Below are 26961 nucleotides of genomic sequence, written 5' to 3' on the forward strand. Positions count from 1 at the left end.
CATACTCAAAAGAATTCGATTCAGATTTAAGTTCTGAAAAGGCCCGCCTAGAGGAATCGCTGGTTATTTAAGCTTCGTCGTAACCGAAGTGCTCAAAATTAAATATTTGCCAATATTTTTAGTTTAAAATAGTTTTTCTTCGATTCATGGCTTTCAGCGACGTTAAATAGCAAAATGATAGCGCACATGATTATGAAAATCGAATATTTACGTTTCTAAACACGCTTTTATAGGCACATAGCGAATAGCAGTACCAAATGCATGTAACTGACGTTATTTGACTTCAGTTGCAACTTTCATTTCATACAACCTCGAAAAGTTGTATTTTGATGCAGCAACGTTTTATTTCTATCATAATTTTTCTTGGAACAAAGAAATTTACAGCAGTTTGTTTACAGAGCAACATCTACATTCAAGTTGCAATCAACATGTTCCGTTTGCTTTGATCGGTATCCCCATCATAGCCCGATCTCCAGAAGAAATTTGCAGAAATATAGCGTGGATATCCCGATGACATTTCCTTCATACATATATCTTGGTGTACCAAGGCCATTGGGATCGGTGGAAGGTCAAGGGAAACGCAACGCATCTCCTCGACCGATCGTGGTTTTTCATTTTTTCGTAACTTGCTCGCCTTGAACTCACTTTCAGCATGAAATTTTCATGAGTTGACTCTTGCCAACATTTTTTCTGCATCTTAAATGTGGTAATTTACCATTATAATTTCATCAGAGTTAAAATTTCGATACCCTAGGTTTATGTTGACGAATTTTGCCCTTAACACTTTCAGTAATTAATTAATTATTAAATTCTAATATTTAGCCGCTAGAGACTCGGAGGATGCGCGCTAGTCTTAGATTGCTGGAACAATTGGGAATAGATATCTTTAAAAGCGACACGGAGGAAATCATCTTGGAGCTCCACTATATTTCCAAGTCCGACAGAAGCGATATATTAAGAGAGATATTTTGCCGAACAGGTAGATATGGGAATTCGTCTTTCCCTCACATTAAACCATAAAGGACTTTGATAAATGCTTATCGTAATCTTGTTTGGGCATTTGCTTTTTATATGTAGACGGCTGGTGTCATAACATCCCCCTGCCACACGCCTTTTTAGCTGGCTTGCGGGGTTTGCTTGTATTTGGATGTAAATATTTCCATTGTGTTAGCTTTAGTGTTCAACGAATAATAAGTCACACAAAATAAAAAAAAAATACAACCTACCGAGCGGAAGTACTGTGTTCTCTGAAATAGTGTGAAGTTTAGAAAGCCCCAACCCCAAATGTTTGAATTTCATTTGGATGAGGTGAAATTCGACGACATCGGTGGCGGCTGGATACAATCCTTGCCTGGCACACCGAAGGTCGCGGGTTCGAGTACCGCGTGGTTTGCTTATCCCTGTACCGGGCATGGATGTCTGTTATAGTCCCTCTACGGAAAAATCTGTGGAATATTCTTAATCAGTGGCGTAACTATGGGGGGATAGATATTGGGGGATATATACCCCCCAAACCTCTGAGAAATAAAATAGTTATTTAAAACTATTGTCTAGTTTTCAACTTTAATAACTGCTCCTGCTTAAAGTTAAATTTTTAGTGCCAAAATTGTGAAAAATGTATATCCAGGCATGTAATTTTAAAAAATTCCCGAAAAAGCCGCCAGTCGCCACCCCTGGCCATTCCATCACATCCCCCCAAAGCATATTCGTAGTTACGCCACTGTTCTTAATTTTAGAATATTCTTTCATATTTGTAGGGACAGCAAGGCTTGGTTTCGCTGATGGTAGACTTCGTCGCCTTAATGACGTAGTTGGGATTTTTCCATCCTAATTCCTTCCTTCCCTATACCTGGAGGCGTCGCGACGCTTCACCCGGTTCCTGTCGCCCATATTAACGCTACTTATTGATACGGAGTTCTGGAATGTCTGGAATACCTCCGACATCTAGGTATTGCACGCCATCGCAAACATTTATCTCTTTGTTGCGCTCTTAAAATTCTCGTCAAGTGAATTTGGGATCTCGGCTGAACAGACTCACTTGGGCTGAAATTTAAAAAAAATTGAAAAGAACTGGGCTGGCTCAGACCTCAACATTATTTTATCATAACTTATGAACTATTTGGCATTGAGACATGTGCCTAGTGTCGGTGGAAAGGAAATTTAATTAAAAATTTCATTGAATTTTACGTGTCAGGGTAACGAAACTTGAAATTAATCCTCTCAAATTAATTTATCATCAAATTACGAATTTAATTTTTTAGTTTTCGATTCAAGAGAGATGGCAGTGTTTATGGGGTCAAAGTTGCGTCTACTTCACAAAGAAAACCGCCTTCGGGTTTCTCTAATTTTTCCAATTTCGAAATTAGATTACTTTAGAAATGTTTTTCTATTATAAACGTATTGGCTAACTTTTCAAAGTGTGTTGACATTCGCTCTTTCCTACCGAACTTGGCATTAAGGTTCCTTCCTTATTATACTAATATGGTTCAACTCGTTTAGCCTTTAATAGGTTTACCGTAAAGCGACGCCTCGTCACCTTCATTGCAAATATCCATTTACGCATACTTTACTTTCAAGGTCGTAGAGAGCGGGGGGGGGGGGGGGGGGGGGGGGGGGAGGGTAGTGGTTCTCCCTCGCCACCTCCAAAATACTTGGAAGTTACGGTTTTAAGCGTTCCTTGTCTAACTTGATCGTCCCCGAGATACACCCCTCCGCAGGTGAACTCACGCCCCCCCCCCCTAAAAGGGCAACGGCCTTATTTTCATGTTTCTAATGCATGGAAAAATTCTCTTCTAGGGCCAAATTTTGGCAGTGAAATGGCTCAATGGAGGGCCTTCGAGGCTCTATTATATTGTTATTGCATACTGTGGAGTAGAGATTAAGGCAAAATTTGTTCCCATTTAGTATGGTATTTGGAGGAGGCGACCGACAGCTGAGGTCATTTGCGCCATGAGAGAAGGGTAGGTAAGGAAGGCGTTGGCATTAGCCTGCTCTTAACGAGAGGCACCAAGGGGCCACGGCTAAACGTCCCATCCTACGGACAGAGTGTTGCGCTTGAAATGTCCTCCACACAACATTCAAGCAGGGATCGGGCAGTCTCTGAAAAATCTCTGCCGCAGCCGGGATTTGAACCCGTACCACCTGGGTGAGAACCCAACACTCTAGCAACCACACTAACCCGATCCTCTGTTCCCATTCAGTTGCAAAATTTAATAAAAAGACGTCATAATTACATAAATGCGAAGGAGGCACCTGTATAAAAAGGAGATCTTGGATAACGTAGGTTTATTTCGATATAACGATAGAGATGGTTATTTTTCATGCTTAGATAAAGAGATAACAAATAATTGTGAACCAGGCCAAGAGTGCACCCAGGATAAAAACTAGGGGGAGGGGGGCAAGCCATGGTCGTTTAAGTTATAACATTGTACATTTTAGCATGGAAAAGGTGAATGAAACTAACATTTTAAGACATTTATAACAGTGCTTCATTAGTATTTAAAATTATTTGCATCAAAAACATTTTAGTTACATGTCTTAATATAATATAGAAGAAAAATTGATGAAAACTTTCGATTCAATCCAGTCTGATTTTCCTTAAAGACTTAAGCGATTTTTGCTTCTAGGGGGGCAGCTGCCCCCTCCTGCCCCTCGCTGGTTACGCCCATGAACCAGGCTACAGTTTGAATGCTGTTCAGCGCCAGTCAGGGTTCATCACATCCTGTCACTAATTGTAAGTTTTCTTCGATGATCGCAGAGGCCATGACTTGGAGTTACTATTTTTTGTATTCTAAACTCAGCATTTTATCTTTAATAAAATAGCTATTCGAAACTTAAGGTGAAGTTATAACATTTCTGCGCTCGTATGTGGTATTTGTGTCTGAGTTTTACTATGATAAAAGTGTAAATTTTGGAAAAACTTCAGGACTGCATTCCGCTTTTACTGCAGAGTGTAAAAATTTAGAGGCACCAAGGGTGACCACTGCTTCCACTTCTCACCCTCGACCCCTGGCAACGGGGTCGAGGGTGAGAAGTAGCCTCGCCAAGGTTTTCCGCCAAAATTTGTGGTTGGCTTGCGTCATTTCAGTCTTGCTCCACCTCCGTTTTTTATGCTACCTTTGCGGGGGGAAGGTTTGTTTACTTACCTTTGTCCACTTTGATGTCCAGCCGGAATATTATTATTATTATTACATATTGGTGCAAGTAGGCTATTGCCTGGTGGCAGCATTAGATTTTCACACGTGAATAGTAAATCTACCTTTCTAATAACAATGTAAAAAACAGAAAAGACACCTATAGCAAAAAATAATGCATTCATTCTAATATCATACAACTAACAATTGAAGATTAGCCCAAATAACCCAATTTCAAACTGTCCATAAAATACATTAATTCTAATATCGTACTAATAACAAATAAATATTAACCTAATTAGCCCAATTTCAAACACTTCCTATTATACCACTATGTAAATAACCTATAAATGATGATCACTTATTCCTAAAAAAATTCCCATTTGCGGAGAAGATCTTAAAAATAACTTCAGGTAGGTCGTTCCACTCCTTTATTCCTCTAAACGAGGGCGGAAACTATCTTGCGTCTAAGGAAGTGAGGCGTGCTGTAGTTTGTTGCAGAAACGTAAGTTAATACTTAAATAAAATTTTAAACTATTCATCATTAATGAAAAATCCGAGGATTTGTTTGACCAAGGGTTAATTAGAATTCGTTACATAGGGCAACTGTCCTAGTTTTACGGCTTGATTATTGTTCGCTGACTTCATTGGAAACGGACGCGGACTTAACATATCAGCCAATTTTCGAAATTCAATATTATCGTATTTCGATATTGCCCATCCAGCATCTCCCATCCTTGGATGATCCCTCAACGTCATTATTAGCAGTCGACAATGTGACGATTGGTTTGAAAATAGCTCTCCATTCAGTTCCTCTCTAAGCTGATCTTTTTACACTTTCGTCACTCCTCTGCTTAACGTCTTTCATAACCAGTTCCATTCATCTCATTAGTGACCTTCCTTTGCCGTTCTTCCCGTCTACTTGTCTTTCAACGAATGTCTTCATCACAACACCATGTCTTACGGTGGTCGATGAAGTTATTCCATATATTTCTTAAGGTTGTTGAAAGGCAATTTTTCCCCTACTTTTGAAAGTACTTCATTAATTTTTGTAACCAGGAATAATGTTGATAAGTTTCATATTGCATTACCATTCCATTTTAGAAGTAAATTTTTTCAGGCCAAGAGCAGGCCAAGGTAAATTATTATATTTATCATTTCAGCTGCGGGTAAACTGACTATTTAACATTAGATAAATCTACGACTTATTCGTGCTGGTGAAAAATAAGCATTGTATTCGTGTTGGATGTATAATGTATATCTTATTATTTTAGAAATGTATTTATCATTTTTATGCAAGTTACTACTTAAATATTTTCGATACATGAATGATTTTTGAAATCGGGTAATAAGGATAATAATAGTCTGTGTGTGGAACGTTGCGTGATTAGTCGGAGAAAAGATATTGTTTCCAGAAACGTGCCGCTTTTTTGTGGCTTCCATGCATTTGAAGAGATATGGCATCAATGGGCGCAACAGAAAAAAATGGAATACGCACGTAATTTCATTTTCCTCCTTCGCTGCGTGAATTCCCCTCCCAAGAAGCCATCATGGTGCTGGTTGCCAACTTTCCGTGCAAAATGTTCGTAGCAAAGTCCTAAATTCGGTCACTTCTTGTTCTGGTGCTGGGATCCAAAAACGTTTGGCCTCTGTTAACTGTCGTTCTCCTAAGGGGTGGATAATTGAAGCTGAACTGAAAACACATATCTATCTTTGTCTTATCTACTCATTTCCCCGTGGCAATTAATTATGTTTTACCGACAGATATTTACTCCTAAAGGATCAGTGTCGAATCCGATAATATCGTGCTATCAGCGGCTCAAGGGCAACTACTTGGGATTGTTGCCTTAGAATGCGAAAGGTAAATCATGAAACCATGAATATCATGAAAAATCTGCATTGTGTCACCTTTCAATTTTTGGGCCTTTTTCGTTTTTCTGTCTCTTATAACTCCTATCCTCCTCTACCTCCTGTAACTTATATCCGCCTATAACTTATATCCGCCTATAACTTACATCCTCCTCTAAATACCTCCTTCATTGTACTTAAACGGCTGAACTTTTGTATAATCGTCCGTCAAAAACTTGCTTTGGAAGCTTTCAAAGGATTTAGTTTGTGAAAGTTATTAATTAATTAAGCTCGGATGCGGTGCATTCGCGAATGTTTCTTGTCTTGTAATAATTTTAGTTTTTTGAAAAATAGAGCGTAGTACGACTGGATTAGAGAGAGTGATGCGTAATCTTAACGGCTTTATGCTGGTTTTTATTCACCTCCTCAGTCTGGTCAATCCGAGTGTGACCTTACGCCTTATTCCTCCTTAGATGCGAAATCCATGCCTATTTATGATCGAACGGAGTCCCCCACTGGCCGCCTAGAGGACACAAGCGGTGAGCAAATCTGGCGTAAATTGCCATTTGCTCGAGTCGTGGCGCGTTGGTAAAGATCTGGGTCGCGATTCCGACTGCTTGAGCCTCCCGCAGTCCCCAATGACCATAATGGTGGTCACTGCCCAATAAAATTTCCTGCACGATTCTAGTTTCAATTTCTTTCTTTTTTTTCCTTTCGACCTTTTCATGGGAAAATGATCGGCGAGCGAATCGTGGCGCCACCGGCGCTATTGTCCGTAACGTTAGCGACACATTCGCTTGGCTTCATTAAGTTTTGCGATTGTTATACGGGTCAGATTACTTGCTTTTTTCTGAAATTTTATCGATTTCGCAATTTTTTTCTGTGGGTGCGGAAAAATAAATAGGTACACCTATTTTCCATAATTTCCGATTTTCTCTATTTTTCATGATCTCGTAATATTTTTTTCAGTGTTATATACAGGGTGGAGAAAATCACAAAAAGTAGCTGGTAAGCTATCACAAAAAGATAGCTGATTCCAGAAGGAAGCAAAATTACTCTTCATGTTTGTGTCGAAAGCGCAAATGTTTTTAACTACAGAAATTTTGAGCCAAGAGATCCGGTTGGGGAGTTTGCCCTGTCGCCAGATGTTCTGACAAAGGCAAAAGCAAATTTAGGCAAAATTAGAAAAATCGTCTCTTGGAAAATACCCTTGAAGTTTAACCCGCAGGGTTGTGAATATTAAAAGCGAGGCTGTTTTTTTTTTAAATTTGTGATGGTCATTAACGAATTGATCAGTTCATATTTGAATTGTTTTTTAGTATCGGGCAGTGGCGCCAACTCCATGGGGCCTGAGGGGGCCCGAGCCCCCTCAAAAATTCGTTATGGGTGAGAGGAATAAATGTGTCAGGCTTTTCGATTTTCCCCGGAGTGTCCAGATATCGAGATTCGAGTGGTCAGGGTTCTAATTTTGATCATAAGACTATTATAAAGTTCTTAAGAAACTTAAGACTCACTACTTAAAAAATTTCCCGGGGCAAGATCCCCGGTTTGGGCCCCCCCAATATTTTTTGTAAGTCGGCATCCCTGGTACCTACTGGGCATGGATTTGGTACTGCGACAGTGCCGATTAACAATGTTCAATACACTAATTATGGGAATCTTTGTGAAGGTTTGTGTTATCGCTTATGGATAGTCAGTGATTAGCTGTATATTATACTGAAACAATATTACAAGGTCATGAAAAATAGAAAATAACGAGAAATGGCATTTATGGACATTTTAGTTCTTATTTGAGGGAATTTTGGTTTTTGATCAAGTCTGCGTGTCAAACCTTTTATTTAATGTTCACACCCTCTTCACACATCCGCTTGTAGTCTACAATATATATTTTAGTACGGTTCAATGCAAAGGTTTGACTGAGTTTTGTTTTGGTGACTGTGGCGGTCAGAATTATTGTGGAAGTATCGCGCAGGTCGTTTCATTGGATTAAGTTGGGAAAGAAAAAAATGTATTTTATTATTTCATGAATTCACTCGATATTCTAGGATTTTGCTAAGCCCTTTACATATAAAAAAGTAACAGAAGCAGACGAGATATAGTGGAATGACATCCTATTAAATTGATGGTTTTAGGCGTAACTTTGTGAAGGCGATTCATTATGAAAAATGAAAAAGAAGAAACTTCGTGCTTTCACATGAATATTTACTCACACATTTACACGACTATGGTTTCAACGTTAGAGGTCACCTGATGATGACGTCTAACGTTGAAACCATGGTCGTGTAAGTGTGTGAATAAATATTCACGTGAAAGCACACAGTTTCTTCTTTTTCATGACGTCCTATTAGTATTGAAAGAACAGAGAGAGGGCACTTTTCCACAGGTTTATTATTCAAAGTACAAAGCGTTTCGGCCGTCAGGTCATTATCAAGAACAATGGCCGTGTTCCAATCTAGCGTAAATGCACTCTTGCGCTCTTACCAGCACTTTTCGATCGTCACATTTCGGAAGTGACGTCACGTAGTGCGATTCCAATCCGCTCAGGTTCTGCTCTGAAGAGCGCATAGTCGAAGAGCACGAGAGAGCGGAAGGATTCACCCTAACTCGCTCTTCAACCCGTCGTCTACGGCCGTTGAGGTGGAAGATTCGGATGGGATTTGATTCGGAGGAATGATTCGGTTCTTTAAATCGTTTATAAGGAATCGAGTGAATATCGAATCCGAATGAAACTTGAATAGATGTGAATGTAAAGGTGCCCAGCGACCGAGAAAGTTGGGAATTATGCATGAATTTTTAATTCGACCCGGAATTGTGGAAACTGTTACATCAAATTCATTTCACAGATATTTTTTTCCAGTTCCACACCCATTTTTGTATCTATCGCAGTGATCACGTAAGGTTAACCTGGGAAATTTCCCTGGAGAAGCTGGAATTATGCATGAATTTTTCTGCTTTAGCTGGACGCCCTAAATCTGTCAGCTTACTGTATTTCAAATATGATGACGGGTAGCTATTTACAGTGATTGTTATTTTTCATTTTAACGACATCTTTAATAATTTTTTTCAGATTTAAAAACCACTTCAATTTGTCTGAATGTTATGCTACACGAAATTAGTAGTCTAAAGTTAATAAATATGTCGCCTTTACCGTATTTTATTCGTTATAATTTCTGCAATTCCATTTGTACTTGATATTGACCAGACGGTCGAAAGGCGTCGTACTTTCAATAATAAATCCATGGAAAAGTGCCTTATCTGTGTTCTTTCAATGCCCTTTACATTTGATCAATGGCCGTAAAATTATTTATGTTTCCATTGTGACGATTTAATTTAATTAAATACATAGTCAACATACCGCTGTTTGATAAATGAAGGAGAATAAAATGAAAAAGGGGAAAAATCGAAAAGGGGTAATCCCCCTTTTTGATCTAATTGAATTCGAATTGCGTTTGTAAATATCCCTTCATCCGGAAATAATCGGATTTTAAGAGTTCCTGCGGTTTGTTTTGTTTTGTCTCACTTCTTGCACGATGGGCTGGGTGATTGCCTTTTTAATTCAAATTTATTTTTTTATTGGATTTTCTTTGGAAATTTGCATCTTTTTTTGTTTTTCTCGTATATAAAATTACATTCTATTGAGGTCAACTGATTCAGAGCCGTAAAAACCAATATCCTGTCGAATAGTCGTGACTGCGTGAGAACTCTGTGGCTTGATCGATTTCAGAGCCTGAAACCTCGATGTTTATGACCATCTTTTTGCTACGCAGTTGATGTTTGTTGGTATATGCAGGGTGTTCCATTTATCTTGACCACCCGAAATAACTTTTTGTCCAGATGCAAATTCAAAAATTTGTCAAGCAAATGTTCATTAGCCGTCAGGGGGACATTAATCAGCATGACTGCCTTCCTTGTAGAGTTGTTATTTACAAAGATATGAACAGAGGTTTGTCTTTTTTTAAATGGCACCCTATATTTTTTATTCGGAAATTCAACATTTGTTCACTGTCAACGTCAGCAAGGGGAGTAGTTCCAATACCCGCGTACCTGCACTAAGCGCTAGTGAGTCAGTCATTTTTCATAACACTGTGTTTATGCTAATGGTCCACTGTGCTACATTTTTGAATAAGTCTTCAGGAGAGGAAATGAATTGCCGAATAGAAAATGGATATTTGCTTGTCACATTTTTGAATTTACATCTGGACAAAAAGTTATTTCGGGTTGTCAAGATAAATGTGACACCCAGTATACATATACAATGATATTTTTAATATTGTATGTGACAGGTTACATAATTATTCAATCATCACGGTAGCATCAAGGATTTATACTTTTCACTTACGTTATTGAAAAAAGTTGTTCCATCATTGGCGACAATAAGGGAGGCTTATGATAGAAATTGCTGAACCCAAATTGTGCATAATGCCATACTTATATTTTTTTTAAGATATACTTTTTCCAGCAATTTGTACCAACCGTTTTACCGTTTACTTATAAATATCTTGATTTGACTTCAGTTGCGCCATTCATTTGGTAATTACTGAAAATGAAGTGAAATAACTATGTTGATGAGCCTGTAATTTATTTTTATTACGATCCTTGTGGTGTACGAACATTTTTTAATGCTGTCATGTCATGGTAAAATAAGCTTGTTAATTATTGCTCTGCAAAGAAAGCGTTTTTTTTTTACCTCCATCTTTTTGATTATTTTTTTATTTTCGCAAAGGTTGTAGTGACTGAAGTTTTTCCCTTAGCTTACGATTTATTCACCAAACTCGAATATTTTTTTTCGAATTGTCATTGCCATCCTCATTTCCTAGAATTGCAAATGTATGCATTGTCACACTTTGAAATTGCATTGGCACACTTAATACGGATTCAATTTTGCATTGCATGTAACTTCCTCTTTTCTATTCACCTATTTTTTCTTTAATTTCCTCTGTTGTCCTCGAGCGTGTATTGAATTGCACTCAGCAATCAGTACAGTCGCACCAATCCGTCGAATTGTGTCATGAATCGAATCTGTTTATCATCTAATTTTCGTATCCAGTTCACCGTCTATCCATTTGCAAATACGTCATCGCAGCTCGCTTGATATTCACCATTAAAAGTTCCTCGATGTTCCATTATAACATTACCGGTATATCGAGGGATCTAAGAAAATTTCTTTTGAACTGCACCTTCTTCGAATCCTCCATTTCTCCAGCATTTACCGTCTTGTACGACATCCTGATCACCAACGATAATGTTTCAGTTTTACCCGTGGGTATCACGTGCTTTTAGCGTGATATGCTTGCCCGTGCAAAGGAACATTTTTATCTTATGTCTTCAGGAAAATGGTCACGATTTCCTGGTTTAACCACAGATAAGTTCTCAGCACGTACCCATTTGAACGCGCTAGCTCAAAAAAAGCACACAGATATCTTTATCTGAACCTTTTTTCTCCGGAAAATTATTTGAAAGATGACTACTTCCCGTCTTATGATATTATCGGCCAACAAATGATATGACACGATAGTATGAAGAGGAAACAGAGGCATCCAAAAATTATCAATATTAACGTAAAGTGAAAGTTTTCTAACTGGGTAATGAAAGAGAAACAAATTAGCTACCTTCTGTCATCGGCCCATGACTTGATGACCAAAAAGTTTTCTTTTTTACGCCCAGACTGACATAGAAGGTCACTACCTCTTTAAAAAAAATTATGAAACCTCTATGAGCATTCCATGTACACCTTGATAATGATATTTATCGATCAAAATAATGGTAGTTACAAAAGTTTTGAAGTACGACTCGGTTACTATTTCCAAATTGGAGAAATGAAAACTATCTACTAACCGTCACTTTTCTGAATGGCTCTTTTCTCTGAAACGGCTTTTGTGAACGTGTCTGAAATATTATTTTTTACTTTTATGTCGCCTCTGCATACTTCGCTTATCTTTTCGAAAGTTGAATTGATGAAAGTTTTCATCTGTTGGGTACCTAGAAAAAAATTGGGCAGACATGCCTAATTTATCTGGGCCTACGAAACTAATCAATCTTAAATCAGAAAATTTACTTCCTATTACTCGGCACGAGTACTGTTACTTGTAATTTGGTCCACATAATTATGTTAGCTGTCCAGAAATTTTCTAGAAGAAGGTAAATATTTTTATAATGAGGAGTTTCAACCGCGAATTCTGTTCTCTAATAGTTTTCGCATGTCCCTACGGTCAAAAAATATCTTCTTTTAGATTGAAATCCTTCAAATCCAAGAGTAAAAATTATAGTACGTCGCTTGCCAATTAGTTAAATATTGCCTTTTCAGAGTATCATAATAAAAACTACCGAATATTGCAGTATGATTGTTAAACAAGGTAACATATTTTTCACTAACTCTTGCTTTACTTTGTGGTATTCCATTATAAGTTTTCCTGGATATACACAATTACTTATACCACTCGTAAATGTTCTTTAAAAATATGTTTTTATATGTTATATGTATTTTTATATTTTATATTTGCGCCTGAAGATGACGATAATTCATTGATACCCGGGTCGCGCTCTGATATAAAAAATAAGTGGTATAAGTAATTGTGTATATCCAGGAAAACTTAACATATTTTTACTTCAGTGACAGCAATCATTTGCAAATGAATCGCAAAAGAGATAGGATTTGAGGTATTTTTATATTAGCCTTGAGTCCACGAATTGTGGCACTCTGTAAATATTTCTCATAAAATTAATAGGGCGTGAAGACTTGAATGTTTTGCACACACATTTACTTTTATTGAACGAAGATTTGCCACGCGTATGTATACAGCTAATTTTCGAATGCAAATTTCAAAAATATTTCTTCTCTTGAGGATATTTTTAAAGTTGATAAATGCAATAAACTGTGTACTACAATAAAAAGGGCCCACCTTGAATTTTCCTGTTTTTTAAAACTGGCTTCTGCTCTTCGTTAAAAATTTCGCGGGTGCTCGTCACTATGATTAAAGAGCACGCCTAGAAGAGCACGCGAGAGCGATTCGACTGGGGCAAACAACAAAGTCCGCGGTAGCCGAACACGCAGCGCTTGGCCACACCATCGACCTCAAGGAAGTCAAAATCCTCGCCTAAGTAAAAGGTTTCAAGCAGAGATTCGTCAGAGAAGCCATTGAAATATCCAAAGAAGAAAAGAATAATTTTAACAGAGACACCGGTATTAAAATTAGCCGTACTTGGCAACCCGTAGTGAGAAAAAACAAGCAGCAACCCACCCCTCCGACCTCCGGCTCCCCTCCCCCCACCACCTGACGCAGATACCTATATAAAAGATTTTAAATTCCCAACACTTCATAATCCCTTGAAAAAGCGACCAGCATCGGTCGGGAAACGTTGGGGCCACCCAAGAATTGGCGCGGCGACATGGCTTCTGCTCTTCGCGCTGCTCACAATCAGAGATGAGGAAGTCATCGCGTGGGAGAGATCTTTTCCGATCTCGTCCAGGTGGCATCCACGCCTTCGACTACTGCGCACATGGGAGCGTTTATTTTCTCTGGCGATTGTTTCAGGAAAGCTCGTTTGAGGGTACGATAGATCACCTGCTTTATAGGATGCATAAGATAAAGTGACCATACGTCCCAGTTTACCCGGGGCAGTCCCGTTTTCAGAACGCTTGTCCCGGTGTCCCCGATGTTCCCCGGGACAGGCAAATGTCCTGGTTTTTGACTTGCATCTGTGTGGAATACTGAAACTTTTATTTTGCGTCCTTTTAGAAATTTTTTGCCCTGACAAAAAAACAACAATAAATTATAAATAATTATGCCACTAATGGTACTAGTGAGCTATCTTACTGTCTCTATCCCGATACTGAATCGAAAGAATATGGAGGGGGAAACACTGGTATCCGATATTCACGACGTTAGTGTCTTTTTTGTAATTTCTACATGTAGTTAACCGTAAACAACACAATTAAGTGGATGTTTGAAAGTCTCCCATAGTTAAATCACCTGACCATTTTAAAGGGCACTGTTTAAAATTTAAATACCTGCCCCAAAAATTTCGCGCGCGAAAATGCTTAGGTACGCTATGTGCCCCGCTTTGTCCCTTCCAAGATATGGTCACTTTACATAAGAGGAATCGGAACTCTGGGACAGGGTATACGTTCTGACGTAGGAATTTCACTTGCGGAAGACGGATATCGCTTTGAAAACGGCCTATAAGGACGTTATTTTTATGATCCAATTATATCCATTTTTTACCTTATAAGTGACACAGTGTGAACGAAACCCTTAGGGCGGGCTCGCGGGATACACTCCTGGGGCAGGGTCTATAAGCGCGAGCTTTTTACCTCTGCACCCAGAAGGGGGAGGACAGGAAGGAGAAGGGAAGTAGGCGCCGCCGCGATGGGAGCCCGACGACGCGACGCCTCCTGCGAGGGGATAGGGAAGGAAGGGAAGGGACGAGGAGTCTCGCACCGTCACAAGGCGGGCGGGCCCTACTAACAGCGAAACCAAGCTTACGCAATTAATATGCTACCAATCCTAGTAGATTTTCCTATGAGGAAGAAAAATCTATCGATCGAATCGGTAGATTTTATAAGTGACACACATTTCAAACAATTCGGGTAACAATTCTTTACCGAGAATCGAACCGCGGACCTTCGGATTTCCTGATCACTGCGCAGATCAGAACGCCGTCTCTGCTCATTTATTTCTGTGGCAATCAATGATCCATTGATAGCGCAGTGCCTGGAAAAGCAAAGGTCCGTGGTTCGATTCCCGATGCAAGGGAAGTTTTTAAATTAACGCTGCAGGGATGAAATATTCAACAGTTTGCTTTCATAGGCGAATGAAACCAGGTTTAAAAAATAAACTTAGTTACGGCCCATGTATTGAATTGGTAATGGTCAATGAATTAACTTGTGCGCTAGCTCATTAATTAGGCAAATACTCTGTCTGTGCATGGAAAAAGCAATTACATCCTTAGAAATTCTTTTCGGAAGATAAAATGAATGCTTTTATTTTGGAAGATATTCATTCATTACAATTGGCGTGCCTCGATGACAATATTACACTGGAACGTTTATGGATAATACCACGTTTTCACTCACTAATGGTTGTTAGAAAAGTCGGTGAAACGACTCTACCTTGAAGGACTAGATGCTGGTTGAAGTTTAATGCAGGATGAATCCATGCGAAAGCTGGTCATTCAACTCAAAACGATTACGCAGTCATTGTCGTTTTGGTCTGTTGCACTATCACATTTATCTTCACAATAATTCTCCTGGTCTTTCAACGTTTTTATGACTTTGTCCAGGAATATAACATCGTCATCCGTGAGTTTTGAGTTCAACCGCTGCACCCCGTATCCTCCATTTATACACGTATCACGGCGCACTTGGGAATTGTAGTGAACGTTGGAGATACCGAAATCTCCTTCGTCGATAATGGAGAGATCACCAACAGGTCCGTCTCCAGGGTAATGTCCCATGTCTCTCGAAACCCTTTGTTGGCGTGGTACTTGTTGATGCTGGAGGAATCCACAGGTGGCCCCTGATGTGTCTATCGGAAGAAAATAGGAGAAAGTGGAAGTTGAAAACGTGAGTTTTATTTTCCCCAAGTCGTTGAAGAAAATATATATCTTTAAAGAACCCTTCAATCAGCTTATGAGGATATAGTTTGTAGCACGTATTTGCTGACTCTTTCATATTTGTGTAGTAATTATAAGAAGTAATCCTATGAATAAATATAAATAGTTTAATGAAAAATAGAGACGGTAATTTTTCCATAAATTTGTTAAATGATGTACGATACGTTTCGATCGTCAGGTCATTTTCAAGTACAAAGTGCTTATACTTGAAAATTGTACGATATTGTACTTGAAATTGACCTGACGGACGAGACGCGTCCTACGCCATTAAATATATACGTGGCAAAATTGCCATCTCGCTTTTTCATTTTTATTTCAGGATGTCATTCCTCTACATCTCGCCTGCCTCCATTACTTTTAAATATAATAAAATATATATTGTTATGAATGCTAGGCTAATCGACTATGCCAATAATGCTAAAATATTGCGGTAGCTGTGAAATAAATTAACTCATATTTTTCATTGGCTTACGAGTACAATCATTGATGGATTAATACAATGCCTTGAGTCAATTTTTATAGCTTTAAAATGTCCATTAAACTTAAAATTGCGCCCTACTCGGATTCTTGTTGGCCATTTTTTGCTCACGAATTCTTTCGCAGTATTCCAGGTTGCGTTTAAATATAGTCCGTAGGTCTTTCGTCGATGATTTAATTTTTATAAATCTGAACTAGGCGTCATAGAACCACGGGTTAATAATTATTTCTATAATTTTCTTTAGCTTACTGAGTGGGTAGCTTTGTTACTGATTTCAGTAGCTACAATGAATTTTAAAATGGAACTGTTGGTAAAAAAACGATTGAAAAAGGTGAGGTCCTATTCTTTTTTAAAATTGAAGGAATGGAATTGCATATTATATCGGACGTAACTGATGCGTTAATGAGGAAGATCTTGGAAATTGGAAATGCTGCTTCAATATTTTCAAAGTAGGTATGAAGAATTCTGGGTATCCATGATACCCGTTGGTAATTATCGTGATTAACCAGTTACTGTTTGACCCATTTCTCTTTTCCTTGTGTTTAAAATGTTATGATTCTCAGCCATTACGTCAACTACTGAAACTTAAAATAAAATAAACTAGACGGGGATGAAAGCTACTGACAACGAGTGCTATTTACGTACTAGCTGCTCGGTTGCTGCAACGGGGGGCGAATGACAAAGAAGTGCTGGAAAATTTTGGCGTGAAGAAAATTTGACTAGGTTAGGTCAGTACAAAATATGTATGATGCAAATATTGAAAAAAAATCTGGGGAGGAATTTGTGGCAATTTTAAAGTATTTGACAATCTAAGAGTTTCCACTAAGAGATAGTAGGTATATTCGAGAGATTTCAAAAATTCATTGAATACTCATCAAATAATCGTAGACTTCGGGGAATTCTTCATTGTTATTGGGGACATTCACTCGCCTGCAGTTTTGTGCGGGGTGAGCTGTACCTCACCTGCCCATACAATAGGGTAGTTTAATTCATCAAAGAAAACGAAAGGCATTGATTGTAATTCATTCGTTTCCCCGTGGTACCTCTTCGAGGTGGTTCGTTCACTCACCGAAAGGCGTTGATGGCGATTCGCAATTGTTATTTCCGGAGTAGCAGCAAGGGCATGCGACGCCCAACTCCTCTTGCCACCGCCACGTCTGCTCCACAGTGTGGGTGACGCTGACCTCTTCCTCGCCTTCGGACGTGATGCATCGGGTGACTTCTGACCTCCTGACCTCGTAGTACAGCGCGCGTGTCCCCCTCTCAGCTTCGTGATTGATGGCGGAGATTTCCGAGGGAAACTGCGGCGACTCCAAATGCGAATTTGGACCTGTGGCAATCATGAGGAGAATCAGCATTTTTTATTGCGACTGTGCCATATCTGTGCCTAAAAACCTTTTAGATAAATTCAAGAGCAGTCTCTTTTCTAACGAAGTTAACCATATCTTACGGACGTCAACATACTACGGAGGATCTGATCATATAAATAAAATAATAGAGATAGATTGTAGAACAGACAGATTAAGAATGTCTTTTTTTCCACGATCAATAAGAGATTATAACGGCAGAGATAGAACTCATAAATAGGTTGCATGACTTGTAGTGCAGCCTACTAACCTATGTAAAACTTAAAGCATGTTTCTTAATTTTATTATTATTTCTAACAGCGTATGGTAGTATAATTTGTTAGTATACGTGACGTTTTATGTACCGTGTGGTGTGCATGTGGGAGTCCAATTGCATGCTGCATGCTGGTGATTGATCACCCCCTGCCAAACACCCTAGAGGTGGCTCGCAGGGCATTATGTAGATGTACCTTAATGAGTACTTCGCAAGTTTTACCTTTGTATGAATGTGATAGTATAATATGTAAGTATGCATAACATTTTTTTGTACCATGTGTTGTGCATGTGGGAATCCTGTTGCATGCTGTATGCTGGTGATTTGATCACCCCCTGCCAACACCCTAGAGGTGGCTCGCAAGGTATTTTGTAGATGTATACCTCCTCTAGACACTTCGCATTTCGGTATTACTTGTTTAAAAGTCCTGCTTTATTCTTGATGCTTAAGAGCGTAAAAAAGTAGACTTCACTCAACAATACTTGTCAAATATCGCATTAAAATTTTTAATTTGATAGAGTGAAATGATATTTTTGAAATTTGAGGTACAGGGAGGTGTTGGCAAGGTATTACTACGTACACCCTGAAAATTTTAAGGTTATAGCGTTAGTTATAAGCGAGCAATTAGTCACCACAAGATATCGGCCGAGAGAAAGAAAGGAACATGCGTCCTAGCGAGTATTACGTGTTTAATTACGCTAAAATTCTGAAAATTTCAAGAGATATACTGTAAAATACATTTCTTTTGAATTTAATCCTAGGTGTATATATAGCTTTGTGCCCGCATGCGTGAGTGCGCGCTCTTCCGCAAGTCGCTTGTTACATTCAGTGCTGTATTTTCAGGAAGTAAACGGTCAATGCCCTCCCATATCTCAGATATGAAATTTCACTTCAGGCTGCGTATAGGGGTACTTATTCAAGAAATTTTCATTTTAGAGATACAATGATGCTGTAAGCACTCTAAAAATATTAAGGCGATGGAGTTAAATTTTTAACTTGTAAGAAGTCAGGAAATCGAGAGAAAACGAGTGGTTGAACTGGAATGATGCGTTCTCGTATGTTTAAGTCGTTCCGCCTTGTTTTCTGTCATTGTGGAGATACCTTCGTGGATAGCTTCTCTGCAATCGTAACAATGACACATCTGTCTATCATTTTTTGAGATACGCAGTGATTTTTATCCTCTCTTGTTCGATAATTTTCACTGCTTCCTCAATGTTTACATATTTCCTTCCATCGAAAATCGAGCGTGGCGCTATGATCTCTCTTTGTGATCAATAGGCTGTGATTGACTAAATAAAGTTTTCGGGGATAGAATCCAGGTATATGCAACAGTGTTAAATGCAATGGGTCCATCCATAACTCGAAACTTGAAGCCATGACTTGGTGGAAGAGGTCCACAGTATAAGTAAAGAGACTATGTGACTTCCACAGTTTATTTAATACAGAATGACCCGTTTCGGCTGTCAAATCATTTTCAATTACTTAATGGCTTGAGAGCCGAAACCTGTATTCAAGAAATGGTGGAAGTCACATGGTCTAATTATTTCTATTAGGGACTATCCTTATCGCTGGAGCTGTTCCGGAAGAAGTTAATATAGCACGGTATTTATTTCGGAGATCTTTTAGTTATGAAGGAACTATTAATTTGCCTGTGTATTATCTGAATGTACTCCCATCTACATCTGCGTAATACCCTTCGAGCTAACTCTAAGGTGTGTGGCAGGGGGTGATCAATCACCAGAATTCTGTATAATCCCCGGCTCGTAAAATTAATAAGTCAAAGAAAAACATATCCAATCATTTGTCTCTGAAGTAGCTTTACAATTCATATTCTAAAAATTCGTTTCTACTCACTTGCAATTTTATTTGTTAGGGTCTGATTGAGAAATTATTGTGGGGAAAATAGCCAATGGATTAACAAATTAGCTTCGCTATATGATGCGGAACCAGGTTTTAAGTCGCAGTAATTACTCTTGTGATGAGATCGCTAATGTTTGGGCGTGGTAATGACAATATTACTAATAAGACTTAATTAGATATCTCTTCGGGGCGAAAATATTTTCTAACTAACTTAACGTTTCTAGCTAAACCGGCGTACTTCGTACCGCCTAATAATCAATGAAAAGTTCAGTTATATCATTTATAATTGAAGAGCAGCTTTGCTGATTTTAATAATTGTAGACTTATTTTAATAATATAAGGGAAAAATCAATAAAATTACAAAAATAAGTATGTGAATGGCTTGTAAGAATGACATTTTCTTAATGTAATCTACATAGGGTAGATCGGGACACGTATACACGGATTTTCTTCAATTAATTTTCCAATTTTTACGTTTTAACTTAAGAAATTTTAGACATTGTGGTCTTATAAAGCAGCTAATCAAGTCAAATTTATTTTCCATTATGTTGTTGGCCTATTAGTGTTTTAACAGTAAAAAAATGATTTTAAGTCCAAGTCTGATGGGTAAAATTGTCTACTTCTTCCCTCCGCCTTGATGTCCCATCCAAGGAACGAAGGGTTGAGCGTGAATCGTCCTCCGAACAACACTCAAGCAGGGTCTGAAAATTGTCTCTGAAAATTGTCTCCGGGATTTGAACCTGAGTCCACTAGGTGGAAAGCCAACACTCTGTCCACCATGTCAATCCGATCCCCTATATTTGGCTTCAATGAAGTAATTGACAACCTCGTTTATTTATTTACTCAAACTCAACCGTAGTCGTCCCTTCGACCGGTGACTAATCCTATTAAAAGAACGCATGCCTACCTTTCGGTAAAGCGGTCGTTATTGGTGACGGATTTTTTGCTTGAAACTCAAGCTGTCATTTTGATCTTTTCAGGATATGTGGAGTTGACCCTTATTAATTTTGAACGTTTTGTCTCAGTATTTTCTCAGATGCATTTTTTTATGGCTGAGAAAGAGGCAAATGTTGACAAATATCCACTGTGTATGCCTTGAAAATTTCAAAATTATAGCATATGCGTTTAGGAGCTGTACCTCAGCAAAAAATCTGAAAATACGACCGATGGTCGAGAGGCGGGAATAAGTCAGGGGAATGTAATAAGTCAGCAAGGTAATGAATCAGGGGTGGTCACCGGAGGCGTAAAATTTCGGGGGTAGGCCTATGCAGGGGCGCAGGCTAGGAATTAAGGCTGGGGGGGTTAGGCGCAACTAATACCGGGGTCGTCTGGGGGTATGGAATACCCACCAGGATAAGCGGTAGGTGCGAGATTAATAAATTGCGGAATATAAAGATAAATGGTTCAAAATTGCGAGTTTTACGGCTTTTTGGGGGATATTTTATTAATCCTTACACTATTCTATAAGTAATATCAATCCAATGAAGTTAGATGGATTTAACTAAAAAATTTCTCGAGCTCGGAGGGAAGGGTTTATCCCCCAAAACCCTCCCTCGCTGCGCCACTGGGCCTGTGTTCCCAAGAAGCCAACCCTTAAGTTGCGAGCCTGAGTCACCGTTAGGCCAGACCGACTTGGCCTCCTCCTGGGCCTGTGGAAACATACAGGCGCCTGGGATTTCGCTTTTTTTAGCTCCCTCAATGGTGGTGAGACGGTCTCGTGTGTCATTATACCTTGACTTTCTCTCCTCACCTTTGTAAAACTTCAGGGGGGGCGCCAAGGTGCCTTGGAGCTACTCCCTTGGATGCGCGCTTGAGAATAATGTTATCTGTGACGCCTATGGCTACGCTGTTTTAGTGTACAATTGTAGGTAGTTACAGTCCGGCCGCCGAGAGTCGTCCGTTGACAGCTAGAAGGGGTAGGGGGTAAGGTTTCCAGGTAAGAAAGGGAAACGCCCACATCACACGTAAACAAAAGGGTTCCGTGAGGAAAGCAGCCAGAAGGGACGACGAGCGTGAAGGATCCAAAGGAAGAATCCTTTGTTTTGGCGATTCGCAGAAAGGGCTTGTTTTGGTGGTTCAGACTTCTTTGGGTGCTTCATATGCATATGACAACGTTGTATGACTAGGCAAGGGTGTGAGGTGCATTTGGGGGACAGCGATTGGTTGCAAACCACATTGGGGCTGGGTTCTCCGCCCCTCCTTTTAAAGTGCCATCGAACAACTCTCGCCTTCTGGACTGTAATAATGAGCCTACGTACGCCGTACCCTTCTTAGCCTCCGGCCTCCTACTGGGCCTATGAGCACGTACTGGCGTCTTGGATTTCGCTGATGTCAACCTCAGACTGTTGACGCAAGTCCCTTTCCATTCGCTATATCCCCCCGCGCTAGCGAAGGTGCCTTGCATACTATTGAAGACCCATATCCGGTGAAGTTTTTGTGTAGGATTAAACTCGGTTGGCTCCGTCAATGGTAATGGAGATATTGTGTCATTAGCTGGGTTTTAATGTCTTTCATCATTCAGCCACTACTTCAGGACGATTTATCATCAGTCTCAACTTGCTGGCGTTGTTATATTTATCTTACGAGGGAGACTAATGTGTAAAATGTTTTTGATACTTAATTTTGATTAGGTGGGAGAGGAGCGGTTTGGCTGTAATGGCGAAAGGGTGGCGGAAATAGAGTACAATCTCTGTGGTGGCCTTGTGGTAATGCGACACGTCCAATAATCCTGTATGCACGGCTTGCGACCTCCATTCGGCTAGTATAATTTTGTCAGTTATAGATAAAATATTTTCAATAGATAGTATTTGTTTTATCATCATATATGTTTTTGTCAGTTCATAATTTTCTTGAAGTTTTGATTTCATGACCTACAGAATGTGGAAAAGAAATGTTCTTTGCAAATTCATAGGGATGTTTATTCTGCCTTAATCGACCATAATCGTTGTTATCATTTCAGTTATCTACCTTAACTCACACCCTAAGCAGTTGGGAGAGTTGGCGTAACTAAATATATTTAACTGCGAAATTGTACATTAGAAAGCTATTTATGCATTGTGCTTGCTTCCTGTTATTTTTCAATGACCCGGCATTTTCGATTTTCCGGCTAAGCCATGGCTGCTTTTTTATCGGATTACCAAGATGTCACTGTAGTTCTTTGATAAACACCTATTATTCTTTCAACTACCAATCTGTGTACTGTCTCGTGCTTTGATGGACTTCTAAAATGAAAATGGGTTCATTCATCATTTTAGTCACAGCCGCTCGTGATACAGTTTGAAAAATAATTAGACCCATTTCCATTTCTCGATCCGTCACTCACTTCTCGAGCGCAACACATTGACGAGCTTAATGTTTTCACAGGTAAGTTGATGTCACGTACTCCTGTTGATAGGGCAACCTCTTCTTAATTGCTACACCTCGGCCTTGCGCATTAGACTCGCATGCCTAATATAACTAATAACTTTAGTCATAACTATAATATGAAACCTTTCCATTATGGAAAATAAAAGATTTAAACTTTATTTAGTTCACTTGTATATTTTGATAGGCACGACCCGGGTTTCATAACGTAGTTACATCTTCATATCTAAAGATGTAACTTTATTAGATATTAAATCCGCTTCGTGCCTATTTAAATGTACAATTGAACTTTTTTTTGCTGTATATCGTACACTAAGTTGTTGTTTACACTCTTGTGAACCAGTCCTTCCATTCATGAGCGATTCTATACAAACGCTTTAATGAAGCGGAACTTTTATTACGTCACCAACTCAGCGTCAGCTTTCGTATATATTTTTTTACAATGAGACTTTGAGAGACTGGAAGAATTCTGAAGATCTTTTGTAGCCGTAACCTATCTTTCCTTTCTATACACCAATTATGTTTTTACTCAATGCAATTCCGGGTCTACGACCCAGTCGCCATCCCTGGAGGCGGAGGGGTGAAGTCCACATCTGCCTATCTGAAGGTCATGAGTTCGAGTCCTGCCTAGAGTTTTCCTATTGAGGGCACGGGTGTGTTTGAGCTTCCATTGTGTCACTATCACGAACTCTGATGTGAAATGCCCACCAGTAGCTGTTTTCGGGGATTTGAATGTATACTTTAAAAATAAAGAGCATTGTCTAAAACGTCTAGTATGCTATAAAAGAGGAATAACGTTACATTTTGCCTTACTGACCGCCAGGGCTGCTCGGAGAAAGGGCTGTTTAGTTTGCCTGTCCCTAGAAAGTCTTTTACACTCTGCTTTATGAAGGTTGGAGTGGTGGGAAAGAGAAAATAGCCCGAGGGTCCCCTAATCTCCTGGAGGCCTGGTTATAATAGCCCTATGGTGTTTGACTGACTGCCATGCTGGGTGCAGAACAATAGGAATATGCCTCGGACAGCAAGCGTCACTGCCAATTAGACTTCAAAGACGATGCACTTATGCTTTCTTCTTATGGGAGACGGCTTCTCTCTCAATAACGTTCCTATTTTGATTTACTGGAGATGTTGGGAGGAAAACACTGGAATTAGAATCCTATAAAACTGCGAAAATAAAATGTTGAAACTTAAAAAGCGCTACTGACAAAAATTGAAAATATTAAAAAATTTTTTTTTTCGAGTTTTTGACGCTTCATTTACGGGTTATTCGACTACGATATACGAGTACGGGGTAATTTTAAAACTGCGGCTATCTTCTCGCGAAAAAATATAGGAGTACTCCATGTCTTTTTGCCTTCGTTCCCTATTGTTTGATGCTGATAAACCCAATGGGCCTCAATTGTATTGCATGCTTTCCAAAAATATCGAACTCTACTCCAAGATAACGTATCACTACTGCTTGGTCGGTCGCATGTTGTTTGGTTTTCCTGAAGTATCACATATTTAAAACGTGGTATCGCTTTCAAATTTTTCAACGGGTATAGAAGAGAAACTTTTCTATAATCACTTGTACGCAATTATAGATTTAACTTAATACAAGTATTAATTTGATTAAAGATGATCAATTCGTCTGACAAGCTTTCAATCTCTGGAGGATCTAAATATTTATCCAGGAGGGGGGGGGGCTGAGGGGCCAATAAATGTTAAGAAGATACTTGAAGTGTATCATCTGCAAGTGAACATTCCCCCCGTATTTCCTCCTCCAAAATCCCCCGAAAAATGTTTCAGGCTACGGCATCGGAAAGATAGTTGGATGGATAACTTTTTTTCAAAGAAAACATACGATTAATGTGGTTAGCGTTTTTATCTGTAGTGCTTGGAAATGATATGATAAAGCAATTAATCACATAATTTAAGTAATTTAAGTATTACCTCATGGAATATCTCATCTTAAAATCTTATATTGTTATAACGATAAACATGGGGATGAATCCTTATACTACCAACGTGATACAGGGGAAGTAAACTTTAAAGAGCTTTGTGCCAAAAAGCGCATGTCGTTTGTGACGTAAGTTCAATAGCAAAGGATCTGAGATTGGCTGTCACCAAGTATGGAACAGTTTTATTTTTAAAGTGGTTGTCGCCCATTGAATTCGAATAAAATTTTGCTGATATCATCGTAAAACGCGAAAATAAATGTTTGGAGTGGTTGACTGACTACTAAGCTTAAATCACGACAATGCTTGTTTTGGTCTATAGAAATATGTTACGAAAAAATCAAGTTCTAACAATCAACTTGGGGAATTAATTCAGGCACTTAATGTTATGATCATTACCCTCTAAAGCAGAACATGAAACAGTGGCATTGCATCAGTTTGGCAGAACAATTATCCATGAAGGCATACAGAAATATATCGCACCCTTTTTCCCAAAACGTCCACTGCCATTGAAAGATTTTTGTCTTAATACTAGCCACAGCGGAAAGATAAAACATCCTGATTGCAGACATACGGATTATGAAAACCGGTGGGTCAATTGTATAAACGTCACAATCGTCAATCGCCTTATTGGGGCCGAATCATTCCTACGGCTATTCGTCAATTTATTGGTCGGCCGCGTCAAATCAACAACAGATTTGACGCCTTTGACATTTACATAAATGACCCGGTGACATATTCTTTTCACAGGTACAGTGCAGCACAGATGTCACTATGTATTCAAAGGAGGGAAAATGACTTTTCCAATGAAGCTATCCGTTCAGTCGACCTAGTGTTTGCAATGGAAACAGCAGCAGCTAGGGTACATCTACATAATATCTTGTGATCCACCTGTTAGTATGTTTGGCAGGGGCTGAATATATACCAACATACAACCATGCAGCATGGTTATGTTGACGTCTTCGTATAAAATAATGAATTAGCGATATCCTTACCTTCACAAAACTGATTTAACTCCAAAGGATCTTCGGTTCGTGTACTCCTCTGGTCTTGTCCTTGACCAAAGATATCTTTGCACAGCAAGTCGTCCAGGGAATCGAGCGTATCCTCCTCAAGGTACTTATAAGGTTTGTAGTCATCCCAGTCGATGTTATTACAGGGAAACGGAGCCATCTTCCCTGCGTTCCGTCACTTTCTCGAGCGTTTGGAAGGCTGTGGGAATGTTCGTCGGGAGAGTATCCTCGCTGATATGCCGCAGGAAGACTTGGTGGTTGTCACGCTGCCGGCCGGTATGTGCCGTGACCCGTTTTCGACGACGGAAACACTAGCTCTTCCCCTATTCTTCCTCTTGTCTGGGAAACCGGCTCCCAAATGCGAACTCGTCGCGCGCTATGACCATCTTAAAACTTGCTCGTTATCTGTCTCGGTGACGTCCTTGACGGAGAGAGAGAGTCGTCTAGTGGTGGGGGTATTCCTCTTTCTTCCCAACTCACCAGTTTTCCTCCTTTGCGCTATCAGCTGATATACTTCCCGGCATTGCGTTTATATCGCAGCCGGCATACCCATTCAAATGCGTCACGTTTGTATTTTTTCACCCTTCTTGGAGTACCCTTGTGGAAACTTTGCGGTTTCCATCGCGACCAAATTTATCCTCGTGGGGAAATCCTAGGCTTCTTGAATATCGAGTAGGATATAGATTAATCCAATAGCATATGCGTCGTATGCAGCGTATGTGTTGCATAGTGTATGTTTTTGTAAGTAAATTTTTAACCTATGGTGCATCTACATCTACACATTACCCTGCATCCACCTACAGGTGTGTTTGGCAGGGGGCGAAACATCACCAATATGCAACCATCACCAACATCCACCATGCACAAACCCATCACCATGGGGACTAGCTTTTGCTCATGGGGGGGGGGGGGTCTCTGTCCCCCCTTAAAAGGCCTTCGGCCTCTTATGTTCACTATGTAAGGTCATATACTTTTTGTCTGCCATTTGTTACTTGAGACTCATTTATTTTTCAGTTGGCTAGATTAGATATTAGGGCATTTCAATGAAAATGTCAACTTTATCTCTCAAATTAATATATAGGCTATAGATATTTTAT

General features: G+C 39.3%; 1 protein-coding gene across 1 annotated transcript; it reads right to left on the reverse strand.

The window, feature by feature from the left end:
* Positions 1-14926: 14926 nt before the first annotated feature.
* On the reverse strand, positions 14927-26260 carry LOC124168212. Its single transcript, XM_046546346.1, has 3 exons — positions 25847-26260; positions 17141-17401; positions 14927-15505 (listed from the first exon to the last, which is right to left on the reverse strand). Exons 1-3 carry the CDS (start codon positions 26022-26024, stop codon positions 15153-15155), a joined length of 792 nt encoding a protein of 263 aa, XP_046402302.1. The 5' UTR covers positions 26025-26260; the 3' UTR covers positions 14927-15152.
* Positions 26261-26961: the final 701 nt, after the last annotated feature.

This window comes from Ischnura elegans, chromosome 11 (genome assembly GCF_921293095.1).
Source record: "Ischnura elegans chromosome 11, ioIscEleg1.1, whole genome shotgun sequence".
Taxonomy (NCBI): Eukaryota; Metazoa; Arthropoda; class Insecta; order Odonata; family Coenagrionidae; genus Ischnura; species Ischnura elegans.

What these genes read in the sequence shown, in the direction of transcription:
- LOC124168212 (XM_046546346.1), bottom strand. Translation starts at nt 26,024, where the DNA reads ATGGCTCCGTTTCCCTGTAATAACATCGACTGGGATGACTACAAACCT. An exon ending in GTTAAATCAGTTTTGTGAAG is followed by an intron (nt 17,402 to 25,846) that starts GTAAGGATATCG and finishes TGATTGCCACAG; the next exon opens with GTCCAAATTCGCATTTGGAG. An exon ending in ATCGCCATCAACGCCTTTCG is followed by an intron (nt 15,506 to 17,140) that starts GTGAGTGAACGA and finishes TTCTTCCGATAG; the next exon opens with ACACATCAGGGGCCACCTGT.